This window comes from Arabidopsis lyrata (genome assembly GCF_000004255.2).
Source record: "Arabidopsis lyrata subsp. lyrata unplaced genomic scaffold ARALYscaffold_7, whole genome shotgun sequence".
NCBI classification, from domain to species: domain Eukaryota; kingdom Viridiplantae; phylum Streptophyta; class Magnoliopsida; order Brassicales; family Brassicaceae; genus Arabidopsis; species Arabidopsis lyrata.
Window position 1 is genome coordinate 21,140,135 of NW_003302549.1, and position 16,765 is coordinate 21,156,899.

General features: G+C 38.4%; 4 protein-coding genes across 4 annotated transcripts; 1 reads left to right on the forward strand and 3 right to left on the reverse strand.

Annotated features, from left to right (window-relative positions):
• The first annotated feature begins 407 nt into the window (after window positions 1–407).
• LOC9306670 (serine/threonine-protein kinase WNK8) lies at window positions 408–3,493 on the forward strand. The gene is made up of 7 exons (XM_021018271.1): window positions 408–1,003; window positions 1,324–1,361; window positions 1,451–1,678; window positions 1,771–1,991; window positions 2,066–2,223; window positions 2,301–2,682; window positions 2,768–3,493. The coding sequence occupies exons 1-7, from the start codon at window positions 914–916 to the stop codon at window positions 3,343–3,345; spliced, it is 1,695 nt and encodes a 564-aa protein (XP_020873930.1). The 5' UTR covers window positions 408–913; the 3' UTR covers window positions 3,346–3,493.
• Window positions 3,423–4,906, reverse strand: LOC110226463. The gene has a single exon (XM_021018272.1). The coding sequence runs from the start codon at window positions 4,672–4,674 to the stop codon at window positions 3,550–3,552; it is 1,125 nt and encodes a 374-aa protein (XP_020873931.1). The 5' UTR covers window positions 4,675–4,906; the 3' UTR covers window positions 3,423–3,549.
• A 416-nt stretch (window positions 4,907–5,322) lies between these two features.
• On the reverse strand, window positions 5,323–6,620 carry LOC9304641 (UPF0725 protein At3g57210). Its single transcript, XM_002870553.2, is given in 4 exon segments — window positions 5,323–5,731; window positions 5,733–6,197; window positions 6,289–6,420; window positions 6,511–6,620. Coding segments are annotated over 4 exon segments (846 nt in total). The 5' UTR covers window positions 6,604–6,620; the 3' UTR covers window positions 5,323–5,575.
• Window positions 6,621–14,891: 8,271 nt separating this feature from the next.
• LOC110226988 lies at window positions 14,892–15,535 on the reverse strand. Its single transcript, XM_021020098.1, has one exon. It carries the CDS (start codon window positions 15,373–15,375, stop codon window positions 14,935–14,937), a length of 441 nt encoding a protein of 146 aa, XP_020875757.1. The 5' UTR covers window positions 15,376–15,535; the 3' UTR covers window positions 14,892–14,934.
• Between the last annotated feature and the right edge of the window lie 1,230 nt (window positions 15,536–16,765).

A 16,765-nucleotide genomic window follows, 5' to 3' on the forward strand; every position in this document is an offset into this window, starting at 1 on the left:
AATGATTTAGATTTCGTATTAATGCTATACTATCCGAGATTCATTAAATTTGAAATAGGTATTTCTGTTATTAAACTTAGAGAATTTAAATTCCACAATTTCTTGATTTCCATGCACAGAAAAAAATCTTTAAATAGTATTCCCTCTAAAGATATTTTAAATTGTTTAATATCATAAGATATTTTATTAGTTTATATTTAAATTAAATGTATTTGATAATTTGTGATCATTTATATTATGCAAATTTATTTTTATGATTAGTTAATTTTTTAGTTAAATATAAATAATATTTTTATATTATTTAGAGGATAAATGAAATGAAAATAGAGGATACATTAGTAGATTAATCTCAAAAATATTTATTTTTGGATCGTATGAGAAAGTGCGTTAGTTGATAAAGACAGATAATTTGACTTTCCAACCAACAATTTTTTTTTTTTTTTTCTTAATTCCATTTCTCCGAAATTCCTTTCTTTGATTTCATCATCTTCATCATCAATCATCCTTGGTTTTCTCAATATCTAGCAGATTCTTCGAGGGAAAACCAAATCAAATCATGGTGGATCATCAATGGAAGGATTTGATCGGATAAAAGAGACGCGACGGAATCACGACGGGAGAAGAGATCGGGAAATCGGAAAATCGGAGATTATGGGGATTCCTTTCGCCGCCAAACTCCGATTCCGATCACGATTTCGATCTTCAATCGATTCTTATTGCTTCGCTCGTGAGGCTTTCTCCGATTGTATCGTCCCCGTCTCCTCCGTCAATTTCTTCTTCTTATAACCTTTTCTTGTAATAACCTCTTCAGCTTTCTTTCTTTCTTTCGTTTTCAATCTCACCTCGAATTCTCCACTTTTTTCTTCTTCTTCTTCTTCTGTTTTCGATTGGTTTGTTTGTTGTGCATACATATATGGCTTCTGGTTCTGGATTTTTAGGTCAGATATCGTCCATGGAAGAGGCTGATTTCGCCGAGAAAGATCCTTCTGGCCGTTACATCAGGGTACGTCACCGTTGCAATTTTCTCTTCGTTGATTCAATCTCGTTTGGTTGAGTTTTTAATCGTTGAATTATGACGAAATCGATCAGAATTTGAGCATTTTGACCTAGTTCGGATGACTTCTCTCTGTAGTTCTACCTAGTGAGAGCTGTTACTTTGATCGTATGGTGATTATTATTGGCTTATAGCAATGTGTGTTTTGTTCATTGTTATACATTTGGAACAATCAAGCTTAAGATCATGTTGCATTGCTGATTTTTTGAGTATTTATGGTGGAAAACAATATATTGATTGCGATTCCTTTGTTTTATTTTGTTCTTCAGTATGATGATGTTCTGGGGAGAGGAGCTTTCAAGACTGTGTATGGTTTCTACACCCTATTATGCTTTTATGTTTAAGTTCCAAAGAAAAATGATTCTGATTTGTTTGTTAAATCTCGTATAAAATCAGATATAAGGCGTTTGACGAAGTAGACGGGATTGAGGTTGCTTGGAACCTAGTTAGCATTGAAGATGTAATGCAGATGCCTGGTCAACTTGAAAGGCTATATTCTGAAGTCCATTTACTAAAAGCTCTAAAACATGAAAACATTATCAAACTCTTTTACTCCTGGGTTGACGAAAAGAACAAGACTATTAACATGATCACTGAGCTTTTCACCTCTGGTAGTCTGAGGGTGTAAGTATCTCATCACTTCTCTTCTGTTTGATTATCCTTCATTTTTTTTTTTGTGCATCACATGGTTTGACACCTTTTCATTTGATGTGAAGATATCGTAAGAAGCATAGGAAGGTCGATCCCAAGGCCATCAAGAACTGGGCAAGGCAGATTCTCAAAGGCCTACAGTATTTGCATTCTCAGAACCCTCCGGTAATTCACCGGGATCTAAAGTGTGACAATATATTTGTCAATGGAAATACTGGAGAGGTCAAAATTGGAGATCTCGGGCTTGCAACTGTACTGCAGCAATCCACTGCTCGAAGTGTGATAGGTAATACACCATAAAACATCTTCCTTCCTAGACCCTGGAAAATCTGCTGTAACTGAAATTTTGAGCGTATTCAGGTACTCCTGAATTCATGGCGCCTGAGCTGTATGAAGAGGAATACAATGAGCTTGTGGACATCTATTCTTTTGGCATGTGTATGTTGGAGATGGTAACCTGTGAATATCCATACAATGAGTGCAGAAACCAGGCTCAAATTTATAAAAAGGTCACCTCGGTAAGTCTTTCACAATCTTGACTTTCATCAAAATTATCTTTGAAGCTGGGCTCCCCTTTGAAACTTTGCATTTGCAGAACATAAAGCCTCAGTCTCTCGGTAAAGTTGATGATCATCAAGTTAGGCAATTCATAGAGAGATGTCTTCTTCCTGCCTCTTCCAGACCAACTGCCGTCGAGCTCTCAAAGGACCCATTCCTTGCAAGAGATGTAGGCAAGGACTCTGCTCTCCTTGCTTCATCAAGCACATCATCTAAATCTGTGAGACCACCACAGCTTGAACATCTTCCCATGGATGTGGATCATAACGAGAATAAAAGTGTTTCAAGCAACGAAGACTACCCATGGTCCCAAACCATTGAACTTCAGAGGATTGCAGAGAATAAAGAGTTCAGGTTGAGAGGAGAGAGGAGCGATGATGTCACAGCGTCTATGGTTCTCCGTATTGCTGACCCGTCTGGTTCGTCTTATAAAATAAAATCTTCTATCCAATTCATTCCTCTCACAGATTTCATTTACTGAATCAATTCAATGCCCTAATACAGGTAAATGTAGAATCGTACACTTTGCATTCTATCTGGATTCAGACACAGCAACAGCAATCGCTGAGGAAATGGTTGAGGAACTGCATTTAAATAGCCAAGAGGTTATTGTGATAGCTGATATGATCGATGACTTGATAATGCAACTTCACTCTGACCGGACCTCGTCGCATCATAATCAAAACTCTCCACGTCTAACCCATGATGAGGATCATGAAGCAGCAAATCAGAAAACTGTGAACTCGAAAGATGAAGAAGCTGCAGGACAATCAATGAAGTCGGACATATCAGCAGACTACTACTTTCCCTACTCCTCAAACAACGGAAATGCTGCCACGGAAGCTGGTCGAGATGCAGAGTCGATGAGCTCGTATCTGGATTCTTGCTCAATGATGTCAACCATTTACAATCTTTCCATTTCAGACAATGATTACCCAGAAGATCTCAAGACAGAACTTAATCTGATCGAGTCACAATTTAACCAGTCCTTCCAAGATCTGCTGAAACTGAAAGAGGATGCTATAGAGAACGCAAAGCGAAAATGGATTACGAAAAAGCAAAAAGCAGTGATCAGCTCCTGATTCAAAAGCTCTGGTTTTGATATTTACTCTCCTTTTGGTCTTCTCTTCCCTGAGATCGGTGTGATATACATTTGGTGTTTGGATACATTTGAATTTGATGTAAAGGATTTTTTTTACTTAACAAACATAATTAGTGTTATTTGACTTATATCATTTCTAACAAATCAAAACACACAAAAAAAAAACTGATAAAGAAGCTAAAGTTTAGAAGGTAGACAGGTTTTGGACATAATGGTCCCAAAGATTAGAAGCAATCTCATCTCTTAACCTTAAACTATCTTCAACTTCTTCCGGTCTAAACCCATGTTCATGTCCCTCTATCTCTCCTTGTTCCTCCTCTAATGCCACTCCTCTGTCTTCTCCTGCTTCTGCCATTGTCTCTTCTTCAAACATCCTAAACACTACATCATCTGGTTTCTCCAAGCGGATGTAGTTGTGCAATGCACACGCCGCAATCACCAGTTTCACTTGCGTTTGTAGAGGATACGGAGGAGCTGATAGTAGAATCGGAAACCGTTCTTTCAAAGCTCCAAAACTCCGATGAATAGCTCGATGCAACAACTTGTGTCGCTCATTGAACATTTCCTTTGCTTCTTCTCTTGCGTTGGCTGAAACACCGTGATACGGCGCGATAAAGCCTGGAAGATTCGGGTACTTACCGTCAACAATGTAGTATTTTCCTTGAGGAACTTGTAACTTGTTACGCCGAGTCAAAGCTGCTTTGAGAACTTGTTGATCAGAAGCTGAACCTTCCCAACCAGCTAACACGTAGCGGAATCTAAGATCGAACGAAGAAGCTGCAAGAACATTCTGAGTAAGAAGTCCATTGCTGTTTCGAAACGGACCTTGCTCATCGACACCAACCATAACCGGAATATGAAAGCTATCAACAACACCAACACAGTCTTTGAAATAAGGATCATCATTCTCTAAAGCTTCAGAATTTGGATTGGATTGAAAAAAATCCATAGAGATTGCAATAACAGCATTCAAAACATTGTTAAAATGGCGGCTTATGGTTTCACCAGAGTAACAGAACAATTCTTGAACAGCTCGAGTTCGAAGGTTATGACCAATGATGAACAAAAAGATAGCTAACTGTTCCTCAATCTTGATTCGATTCGTATGACGCAACAAGCCTCTGGTTTGAAGAAGATCACAGAGTTTATAGAAGACAGGCTTATCCATTCGGAAATTCTCAAAACATGGTTCGTTAGGACCATTGAGGATTTGGTATACGAACTTGTTACCATCTGAGATTGAGACATTGCTTACTTCTTTGGGGAGAGTAACAGCTTCTTCTTTGTCTTCTTCGCCGGAGATCTCCATAGATGCTTTAGAGAAGAAGAGATTAAGTGGGTTTTCGATGCAGCTAAAAACTCTTGATCTCGGAACTATCTGAAGAAGATTTTGGAATCAAAGAAAAGTGAAATCTCCGAGTTTGGAGGCAATGATCGATATATAAATCTTGTATTGCCCTCTATCTGTTCGACGATATGTCAGTTTAACGATGTTATGAATTACAACAGTATGTCCACATTTTTTTACAAAGTTTTAGGGATTTAATTTTTATTCCACTCATTTTGTGACAAAGTAAAATATATTATATCTATCTGATCGATAGTTTCAAATGGATCTTCTCTTGTGCAGAAGCCAACACCACAGTTTTCGTATGCAATAATGTGCCTCCTAGGATTTGATAACCACAACGATTTGTGGACGGACGCCTAAACACCGGCTAACCAAAAGTTTTGCATTCTGCGTCTTCCTCTTGTTTTGGTATAATCTCTGAACTCTGATTCCGACCCTCAATAATGAAGCACCTCATATGGGCAATGAAGGTGTTCTTCTAACTATAGCTATGCAATCAACATCCTTTTACCAACCCGAGATAGAAATTTGTGCAGGAAAATAAATAAACAAGACACCATACCACAGAAATTACCTAAAGTTCAAGACACCACATCACATATAGAGGGAATGGAAATTTATGCAAAGTTCAAGTAGTTTTTCTTGCAAATATCAAATAAAGCGGGGTTTTCCCTATGTTAAATTATACAAGGAGAGGGAGATTTCGAAAACAAGACACCCCACCACGGAAGTTACCTTAACAATCCAAACGGAAAAAAGTAACTTATTTGACCATTAATAGTTTATTTATAAGATCCATATTTTCTTGTGCAGAGGACGAGCCAAGCCAAAGCTACAGCTTTTGAATGCCATGGGCCACCTAGGATTTGATAACCTCATTCTGACCCTCGAGAATGAAGCATCCATTACGCTCATTGAAGCTTCGTTTAACAATAGCTATGCGATCAACATCCTTACCAACCCGAGACTCACAAAAGTCCTTGTACCTTATGTAGACAATCGCATTAATGGCATTGTTGTGATGCCTCATTAGGTACATCTTCACAAGTATCTATGGCCACTTTCATAATCTTCAAGCCGGATAGATCATGATTTCTACCAGTGCTCCTATGAGTTGTGGCAACTGCAAGTTCCAAATAGAGACGAATCCAGTCATTGACTTGCAGCTCTGATTCCTCCACCACGTAAAACCGGTTACTATTTTGGAAAAGATCCTCCGGGGGGCACGTAGGCAAGCTACCTTTGACGTAGAAATAGTGTTCAGTTATCAACGATCCATCCTCAGTGTTTTCCCCTCGAGGTCTAGCAATATCGGACGTCAAAATAAACTTGCCAAACCGTTCTTCACCAACTTTAGTCTGGAAATTTAAAAGTTTGCTGCGAGCAGGATCCATAGCAACCAAAGTAATGTAGTAATTGCAAGCAGCAGAATGCGTACTCATATTGTATTTCTTTACGCGATTGAGCTGTAAATTCTTACCCTGATGAACAAACAAAAGAAATTGAATTGTGGTGCAAGATAACAAGACATAAAGAAAGAAAGAAAAGAGAAGAGTATTGATTTAGAATAACCTGAAGCAAATTGTAACGATGAAGGCCCATCCTAGCATAAAGGCGGACTAAGGTACAACATGGTGACCACCTTTCATCACAGATGGATTTTTGAAGTTCAGGACCATATCTCGCGTCAGTGGTATCGAATCCCTAAAATCCATTCTTATTAAAACCCTAATCTCTATCGATAACCGATTGAAAAACAAATCTCTTACAATATATAAGAAGATGAAAAATTACCTCGTATTTCTTCACTCGTTTCATACATTTCGACCTCTGACGAAAATTATTATCCAAAGCCTCTTTGCTTTGAATCGGCAGCGCAATCGGCATCGTCGTCTGACCGTCTCCTTCTAATGATATCATCTTTGGAGGTAAGAGAGAGTTAAAGAAAATTAATTTGATATTTGTATTACAAAATATTATTTCGTTAAAACATTGCATACTTTTAAAAATCAAATAAATATACATGAATCTATATATATATATTATATATATATATATATATATATATACATTTTTTTGATCACAATTAGCAAATAAATCATGAAGTTGAGAAGTATTTACAATGGCATGCCATTAGCATTAATTATTTAATTTCGAAAATTTAAATCAAAAATATTAATTACCAAAAAATCTTAACATAATATCTTAACCATAACTAATCATTTCCATAATATCTTACAGATATTAATTAATTTTGACAAAATCAATTTTTTTAAGTAATTCATTTTTTAAATATATTTATTTTAATGTACATTAATTAAATTATGGTTACTATTCGTTATTTGACAAACTCATTTTGCTATATTACTTATTATAAACCAAACTCATTTTGGCTATAAATAATTTGTTTAGTTATAAATTAGATTAACTCCAAAAAAACATTATTACCAAATATATAAATATTATTTATGTCTACGGAATAATATGTTATTTTAGATTATTGTTATTTCATAAGGTTTCAAATATTATGAATATTTTAACTTTATAAGAATTTTAAATATTATTAATTTTAAACTTATAGAAATTTAAATATTATAAATATTTAAATTTTATAAACTTTAAAAGTATCTGTAATATTTCAATTCTATAAAAAACTTTATCTATTAATAACATTTGAACTCTATAAAAATTATAAATATATATACTATAGAGACAATTTAAAAACAAACTTTTAAATGAACTCTAATTATATGTCTTCTAAATAAAATTATTATTAAAAAGAAAAATAACATGATGTTTAATTTAACGGGACGGGATTATATGGTGTGACGGGTTTGTGTCGATATTAATACAGAACGATATACTACGAGTGGAATCTTAGAATTAACAACCAAAATACAATTATGAAGTTTGGGTCGATATTAAAACTTGGGAAATTGTTAAAAATACCCCTTTTGGTGTGCCCTTTTTCAAAAATGCCCCTTTTAGATGTCCATTTTCAAAAATGCCCCTTTTTAAATCTGAAATTTTTATAAAGTTTTATTAGGTTTATAAGGTACTTATGGATTGTAACTACTACTTGAAGACTCGATCCAAGTATTTATAAGGTTTTATAAGGTGTTTTTAAAGGTTTTACAAGTTATTTTAAAGGATTTTTAAGGTTTTTCAAAGGTTTTACAAGATATTTTAAAGGTTTTTAAAGGTATTTAAAATGCATTTATAAGGTTTTTATAAAGTATTTATAAGATTTTAGATACATAGAAATGTAGTTTGTGTATGTTTTAATAATATTACATACATATTTGGGTAAATCTTATATTTTTAAGAGCATTTTTTATAAGGTTTTAAAAAAGGGGTATTTTTGAAAAGTGGCATTGAAAAAGTGGCATTTTTGCAAAAGCCCCTTAAAACTTTTATGAAGTTTCAAGTATTATAAATATTTAAACTTTCTAAGAATTTATAAGAAGTTTAAACATTGTAAATATTTTAAGATGATAAAACGTTTAAAGTATTAATAATATTTAAATTTTATAAAAAGTTTATAATATTAATGATATTTGAACTCTATAACAATTAAAAATATATATATTATGGGAGCCATTTAAAGCAAACTTTTAAATTGACTCAAATTATATATGTCTTTTAAATTAAAACATTATAAAAACAATAACAAAATAATGTTTAATTTCACGGGACAGGGTTATATGGTATGACGGGTTTGAATCAATATTATTACGAGGCGGTACTACGAATGAAATCGTATAATTAACTATCAAAATACAATAAATGCTAAACAAAATAAATTCAACTTAAAATTTCAATTTTTAGTTATCAAAAATCGATCCGCGGGTTTAATGCGGGGTAATATATATAATAAGTACATTTAAATCAAACAGAGCAATAGATAATTTTCAAAAAATTTATAGCCCTGCGGTGTACCGCGGGTTAAAATCTAGTATATAAAAAATAATCAAACATCTAAAGTAAAAAGGAGATAGTGTCTTTAGCTTGATTCTCTTATTGCGATGGTCGGAATTAATATTCTCAAGAAAAAAAAAGATGGAAATCGTGTCATTGTATGTAATATGTTCTATAATAACACCAAATTTAAAATTGATGTGTCATAACATATTCAACAATACTAGAATTTATATTCATGAATGTTGGTGTCGGATCCCGCACCAGAAGTCCGAGACCAACCAAAGATTGCCACGTAGTCAAGATAAATGCCCATAAAGGATAAAGCCCGTTGGATCCGTGAGCCAAAGGAACAGTCGAAGTGGTTATCACCACAAGGAGAATCCGAAGTGACTGCACTTCGACATGAGTCCAGCGTCGAAGTCACGGTTAAGTCGGTTCAAGGTCATTTGGGCCAAAAGGCGAGGCCCATGAAGAATGGAGTCAACTCAAAATTCGAACGTTGAGCATTAAAGTCAAAGACCAAAACGGACACATTTAAGAGAGAATAATTATATTTAATTAGCCATTTAAATGTCGTTTTTCTATGTATAAATATAAGGGCCAATGGCCATGGAAAAGGGGATCTTCCTCTCGAGTAAGAAATACTATAGCAATTTTTGTAGCAATTCATAAGCTTTTTACATATTCATTTTTTGTCTCTCAAGAGTAATCTTTCCTACTTAATAAAAATACTTGAGTGTGTGAATCCGACATCCACATTTTGGCGCCGCCTGTGGGGACAGAAGATTCTTGAGTGGTCAGATTTTTTCTTTACTACATTTCCGATATAAGCAGCAATGTCCGGAGGAGACGCCACTGAGTTATCATTGGCCGAAACCCTCAAAGCCATGCAACAAACCATGTCGGAAATGTCTCAGAAATTCTCGAATGTGGAAAAAGCCGTCGACACGTTGCAAACATCCCAGGTATCTCTTAGTCAAAACGTCAGTACTATACAAACTCGTGTTCGCTCTTTAAGTGCAGGAAACCCTGTGGGAATCCGGAGAAGGGTATCCAACTCGCCAAGTTCTGCTGCGCGAAATGAAACCAGTGGACAAACGACCCCTGGTGCTATTAATACGGTAGTTCAACCGTTGGAAGGGGAGACACATGTCGAAGATGAAGATCAACTTGCAGATCAATACGAGCAGGAAAGCCTCGACCAGTTCGAGACCATGAGGAAGGTTAGCCAGGAGTTAAAAGAAATGAAATCCAAGTTTCATCAAGCTACAAGTTCGGAGCCAGACATCAACCGAGTCATTGAAGAAGCTAGGCGAACACCTTTCATCTCGCGAATTGCAAGTTTGAGAATCAAAGATTCCCGGAAGCTCAAGTTGGACCCTTACAGCGGATTGGAAGATCCAAAGAGCTATCTCGCAGCTTTTCTGATCGCTACTGGAAGAGTCGAACTGGATGAAGCTGATGAGGACGCAGGTTACTGCAAGCTTTTTTCGGAAAATCTATGTGGCCAAGCTCTAATGTGGTTCACCCAATTAGAGCCGGGTTCGATCAGCAATTTCGACGAACTATCAGCCGTGTTCTTAAAGCAATATTCCATCCTTATGGATAAAAGCGTTTCGAATGCCGATCTTTGGAACTTATCGCAAGGATCAAATGAGTCACTTCGAGTTTTCATCACCAAGTTCAAAGGAGTGCTGTCGAAGCTCCCAAGAATCTCACAGCAATCAGCTTTATCTGCCCTACGAAAAGGATTGCGACATGATTCAAGGTTTAAAGAAGATTTAATACTTCATAAACCAGACACAATTCAGGATGCACTCTTCCGCGCAAACAATTGGATGGAAGTAGAGGACGAGAAAGAAAATTTTGCCAAAAGAAATAAACAAGAAAAGCCGGCAGTCACCGTCCCTACCAAGAAGTTCGAGCCTAGGGAGAGCAAAGGACCAAGAAAATTTGGATCGCAACCTTTCAACAGTACCGTTGGAAAGCAATTCCAAGGGAAAGGAAGATCAAATACTTGGGTCCGTGATGAAAGTCTATTTTGCGACATTCATAAAGTAACCGGACATTTAACCAAGGATTGTAGTGTCCTTAAAAGGCACCTCGCAGAGCTTTGGGCCAGCGGAGATCTTTCTAAATTCGACATAAAAGATTTCGTGAAGGAATACCACGAGGCAAGGGATAACTCCAAAGATCAAAATTCTAAAAGACCAAGGTTTTCCAGTGAGGAAGAACCAAGGAGTTCGAAGGGTAAGATCAATGTGATTCTAGGAGGTTCCAAACTTTGCCGAGATTCGATAAGTTCCATGAAGATAAGTTCCATCAAGAAACATAGGCGAAATGTCTTACTCAAAACAAGTTTGGGCGAAGAAGTGGATTTTCAGGGTGCATCAATAACATTTAATGAAGAGGAAACGCGGCACCTCGAAAAACCTCATGATGATGCTCTAGTCATTACCCTTGATGTTGCCAACTTCGAAGTGTCAAGGATCCTTATCGATACATGCAGTTCGGTCGACTTGATCTTTTTAAGTACTTTAGAAAGAATGGGAATTAGCCGAGCGGACATAGTAGGACCTCCATCACCATTAGTTGCGTTCACAAGCGAGTCAGCCATGTCTCTCGGAACAATCAAGCTACCGGTCCTTGCCAAAAAGGTATCGAAGATCGTGGACTTCGTTGTCTTCGATAAGCCCGCAGCTTACAACATCATCCTCGGGACTCCCTGGATTTATCAAATGAAAGCAGTCCCCTCTACATATCATCAATGTGTCAAATTTCCAACATCAAGTGGAGTGGAAACAATTCGAGGAGATCAAGAAGCTTCACGGACGTGTTATCTAGCTAGCCACCGTTTGAAGATCCAATAGCAATTAACAAAGCCCGCAAAAGAGGGACCAATATCGAAATTTCCTAGTGGACAAGAAAAGGAGGATGTAGTAATCGAAGTGGTGTTGGAAGAGGACAAACCAGATCGGAAAGTCCGAATTGGAGCAACTTTGACTGGACAAATAAAAGAAGCTTTGATCAAACTTTTGAGGAAAAACAAAACATCATTTGCGTGGTCAGCAACGGACATGCCTGGCATAGATCCAAGTATAATTTGTCATGAATTAAACGTAGATCCAAGCTTCAAACCGGTAAAACAAAAAAGAAGAAAGCTCGGAGTGGAGCGAGCAAAAATAGTAAATGACGAGGTGGATAAACTTTTGAAGATAGGATCCATAAGAGAAGTGCAATACCCGGAATGGGTAGCAAACACTGTCGTTGTCAAAAAGAAGAATGGAAAAGATAGGGTTTGCATTGACTTCACAGACCTCAATAAAGCATGTCCCAAGGACAGTTTCTCGCTCCCGCATATAGATCGACTTGTGGAATCCACCGCTGGGAATGAGCTGTTGACCTTCATGGACGCCTTCTCGGGTTATAATCAAATAATGATGAACCCCGAAGACCAAGAAAAAACTTCATTTATCACGGATAGAGGTATCTATTGTTACAAAGTAATGGCTTTTGGTTTGAAAAATGCAGGAGCAACTTATCAACGGTTGGTTAACAAAATGTTTCACAATCACCTCGGGAAGACAATGGAAGTCTACATAGATGATATGTTGGTTAAATCGAAAAAGAAAGAAGATCACATTAAGCATTTAGAGGAATGTTTCGATATTCTCAACAAATATCAAATGAAGCTGAACCCGGCGAAGTATACATTCGGAGTTTCATCCGGAGAATTTCTTGGTTATATTGTGACGGAAAGAGGGATTGAGGCCAATCCAAATCAAATCAACGCCTTTCTAAACATGCCCTCTCCAAGAAACTTCAAGGAGGTACAATGGTTGACTGGGCGGATTGCGGCTTTGAATCGTTTTATCTCAAGATCAACAGATAAGTCGTTACCTTTCTACCAAATTCTAAAAGGAAACAAAGGATTCCTTTGGGACGAAAAGTGCGAAGAGGCTTTTGGGCAGCTTAAGGCATACTTAACCACACCACCTATATTGTCCAAACCAGAAGTAGATGAGAAGCTTTATTTATATGTATCCGTTTCGAACCATGCGGTTAGTGGAGTCCTGGTCCGGGAAGACCGCGGAGAGCAGAAGCCAATTTACTACATAAGTAAGTCGATGATGGATCCGGAAACTAGATATAAAGTTGGAGTCTCCGACATCAGAGATTCTAGAACAGTCATTCCGATTGTTATTTAATGCTTCCAACAACGAGGCAGAATACGAAGCCCTGATTGCTGGACTTCGGTTGGCACAAGGAGTTGGAGCCAAGGAAATAGTCGCTTATTGTGATTCGCAATTAGTGGTTAACCAATTTAATCGAGACTACGAGGCTAAAGACTCAAGAATGGAAGCATACCTCGAAGTGGTGAAGGATCTATCTAAAAATTTCTCGAAATTCGAGTTAATTCGCATACCTCGGGGGGAGAATACAACTGCGGATGCACTTGCGGCGTTAGCATCAACATCAGATCCTGAAGTAAAAAGAGTTATTCCAGTGGAATGCATTTCGGAGCGAAGCATTCAGGACAACAAGGAAACCCTCGTCGTTACAAGATCTCGAGCAGCGGCACGTGACCATGGCGAACCAGAGGTCGAACCGCCACCCAACAAACGGAGGAAATCAAAAGGAGCAAATACGTCTAACGAGGAGCCTGTTACCTTCGCAGAAGATGTGATTCCAGAAACAGTATTAGAGACCGAGCCATTAATCGAGGAGAATATTCTTAAACCAAACAAGCATCCCGAACCAGAACCACAAGGTCGACCAAATTCCGGCTAAAGACTGGGGGGCTGACTGGAGGGAGCCAATAAAACGCTACATCATGACAGGCGAGCTCCCAAAGAATAAGTGGCAGGCCAGGAAAATGAAAATCGTTAGCGCGAAATTTTGTCTATCAAAGGACACATTGTATAGACGAGGTGTCAGTGATCCTTACCTATTATGCATTTTTGGGCCCGAAGTCGAAATTGTTATGAGCGAGGTGCATGAAGGATTATGTGGGAGTCATTCATCAGGAAGGGCTATGGCTTTTAAAGTTAAAAGAATGGGATATTATTGGCCCACTATGATCACAGACTGTGTTAAGTTCGCCCAAAGATGTAAGCGCTGCCAACTCCATGCACCATTGATCCATCAACCTTCGGAATTATTTTCCTCCATTTCCGCCCCATACCCGTTTATGAGGTGGTCAATGGACATCATTGGACCATTGCACAAATCAACTCGAGGTGTACAATACCTTTTAGTCCTTACGGACTACTTTTCGAAATGGATTGAAGCTGAGGCGTATGTTGGTATCAAGGATTCGGCGGTGAAAACTTTCATTTGGAAAAACATTATATGTCGACATGGAGTTCCGTACGAAATAGTCACTGATAACGGACCACAATTCATTTCACACGAGTTTGATGCTTTTTGTGCGGACTGGGGGATCAAAGTTAGTTATTCTACTCCACGATATCCGCAAGGAAACGGTCAAGCTGAAGCCGCGAACAAGACGATATTGAGCAATCTCAAGAAACGTTTAAATCATCTAAAGGGAGGATGGTATGAAGAACTCCAACCTGTCCTATGGGCATATCGTACAACCCCTAGGCGACCTACCGGAGAAACTCCATTCTCTTTGGTTTATGGTATGGAGGCGGTGGTACCAGCTGAACTAAACGTTCCCGGACTTCGCCGAACAGAAGCACCGTTAAATGAAGAGGAAAATTCAGCAATGCTTAATGATTCAATAGATACCATAAATGAAAGGCGTGATCAAGCTTTGATTCGGATTCAGAATTACTAACAGGCAGCAGCCCGATATTACAACTCTAAAGTCAAAAGTAGGCCGTTCTTCGTGGGAGATTATGTGTTAAGGCGCGTCTTTGACAATAAAAAGGAAGAAGGTGCCGGTAAACTCGGCATCAATTGGGAAGGGCCTTACATTGTTACCGAGGTGGTTCGGAGCGGTGTTTATAAGCTGAAAGACTTAGAAGACAGGCCAGTCAAGCGACCTTGGAATGTGATCAACCTAAAGAAGTTCTATGTTTAAAGCTACATGCATTTTTTATGTACATGAAATACGGTGTGGCTTGATCCCGAAATGGGTACGTAGGCAGCTCGGAAACGAGTTCAGCTATTAATAAAAATTTTTGTTTTATTTCTGTATTAAAGGAAAAGGTTCGACTATGCGAACAAGCGAAGCAAATAAAAGTTCGGCTATGCGAACATACAAGAAATTGGAAATAGAGCGTTTATTCAAGCAAATAAGGCAAAATATCCCTCATCGTACACTTCGGATTATGGAGATCTTGTTGACGAGCAGAACACTTCGACTCCTTGGCCAGCAAGGTCAAGGATTGACATCATGCAGTCTGGAATTCGAGCGAAGTCAGAGATTCCAAGTTCGATCCATTCTCCGGGGTGAGATTCAAGGATGTGAAGATCTCTTGATACCGTAGTAAGCCTGCGTTGCATCCGGTTAATCCTCTTCCGGAGTCTCCTCTTTTCCAATGTAATCTTCCGATGTTGAAGCGCGAGTGCCTCTATGAATGCCATCGCTGTTCCTTGGTCTCTAATGGGGAGATCCCTGATCAAAGCACATGGAGCTCGGATCTGAGATCTGAAGAAGCCGCGAGGTGGAGGAGGCTGCCTGTTTGGCTCATTTGGAACATCTTCGTTTATCATTCCGATCCTGGAGAAGTCGGACATAGATTCTGAACATCGAAGGTTGAACTCCATGTCTGCTAAAATGAAAAAGAGTGGTGAGGAGTAAAGGGAAATTGAGACTATAATTTATAGGAATGTCATATCCCTAGTAAGCTGCAGATTCTATCCTAGGAATGGAGTGATTCGCGGAGAGATTTAAGCCCTAAACCGATCCTGCATTAAAAGTCGTATCACCGAGAATATTTTGAAGAATAAGGAAAGTTGCAAGAGTTTCCATAAATAAAAAGGGGGCCGAAGCCCATTACGAGTTTAAAAAAAAAAAAAACGAAAGCAGAGTTAGGGAACATTTAAGGAAGAGGCTCAGGAACAGGCTCCTTCATCGCCGGTTTAACTTCCGAAGTGGACGCCTTGTTCTTGGCATCCACTTTGGGACGATCTCGAACGCGTTTCCGATTGGTACTGGCCTCCTCCTCGTCTTCTTCCTCGCTATCAGATGGAACGGTATAGACCGGGGCATTCATGGGACCCGGAACTCCTTTAGCACGGAGATACATCCGAAGCATCTTCGAGATCTCAGCAACAGAATCGAAGTTCCGCCATTCCCATTGAAAGGGATCACTTTCCAGAGCCCTTATCTTCCTCTCCACCCGAGTGATGCGAGCCTCGAGTGTCTGCCTTTTGAGACCTAGCCGCTGCCTCTCCTCACACAGGCGACGGTGTTTGTCGGCGACCTAGCATAAAGATGAATGAATAAAATAAAACAGAAAGTTTTTAATCAAGGACGACGGATATTAACCTTGTCAATAAAGTCGCAAGCCTCCTTCTTCTCCTTTGAAGGAAAGTGAAAGACGGCGTGAGGGAAAAGAACGCCGGCCGGTTCAAAACCATCACCGGATAAAAAGAGTGGGCTGTCGGGATCAACGGGGGCTGCGTTTTCGTTCTCCATTAATGTGGTGTTTATTGAACGAGTTATCAAGTTTCTTGAAGAAAAGATCAAAGGCGAACAAACTCCTATTTATAATAGGGGTAGGGTTTGTCTTGGGAATGAAAATTCAATAATGGTGGCGTGCCCTAATGGTTTAAACCATTTTTGGAAATCGAGAAAATGCAGTTATTGCCTTAAAGATGCACCGCTTTTCCTATTTTCAAGGGTTGAAAGATCAACCGTCGCATTCTTTCTTAAAAAAAAATCATTAACTATAAAGAGTTTTTAAGGCCCAAGCCCAACAAATTTACCGAGTTGACTAAACCCGAAGTGGGGAACTCGCAATAAGCCGAGCTCAGTTCTCGCATTCTAAAGAGAAAGGTCTGATCAACCTAAAAATCTCGAAAGCATAACCACAAGGCCACAAAGGGTTAAAAGCGGACTTTGCAAACCCGCACATATTTTTAACCAAACCCCCTTGGGGTCATAACCTAGAAAGGTTTAAAAGCCTCCTCAGGCAAATATCTTGTTCAAAAG

Excerpts from the sequence above, each read along its gene's own strand:
- LOC110226463 (XM_021018272.1), bottom strand. The coding sequence starts at position 4,674 with ATGGAGATCTCCGGCGAAGAAGACAAAGAAGAAGCTGTTACTCTCCCC.
- LOC110226988 (XM_021020098.1), bottom strand. The coding sequence starts at position 15,375 with ATGGAGTTCAACCTTCGATGTTCAGAATCTATGTCCGACTTCTCCAGG.
- LOC9306670 (XM_021018271.1), top strand. The coding sequence starts at position 914 with ATGGCTTCTGGTTCTGGATTTTTAGGTCAGATATCGTCCATGGAAGAG. Across the intron at positions 1,992-2,065 it reads CACTGCTCGAAGTGTGATAG|GTACTCCTGAATTCATGGCG; the intron begins GTAATACACCAT and ends GAGCGTATTCAG. Across the intron at positions 2,224-2,300 it reads TTTATAAAAAGGTCACCTCG|AACATAAAGCCTCAGTCTCT; the intron begins GTAAGTCTTTCA and ends TTGCATTTGCAG.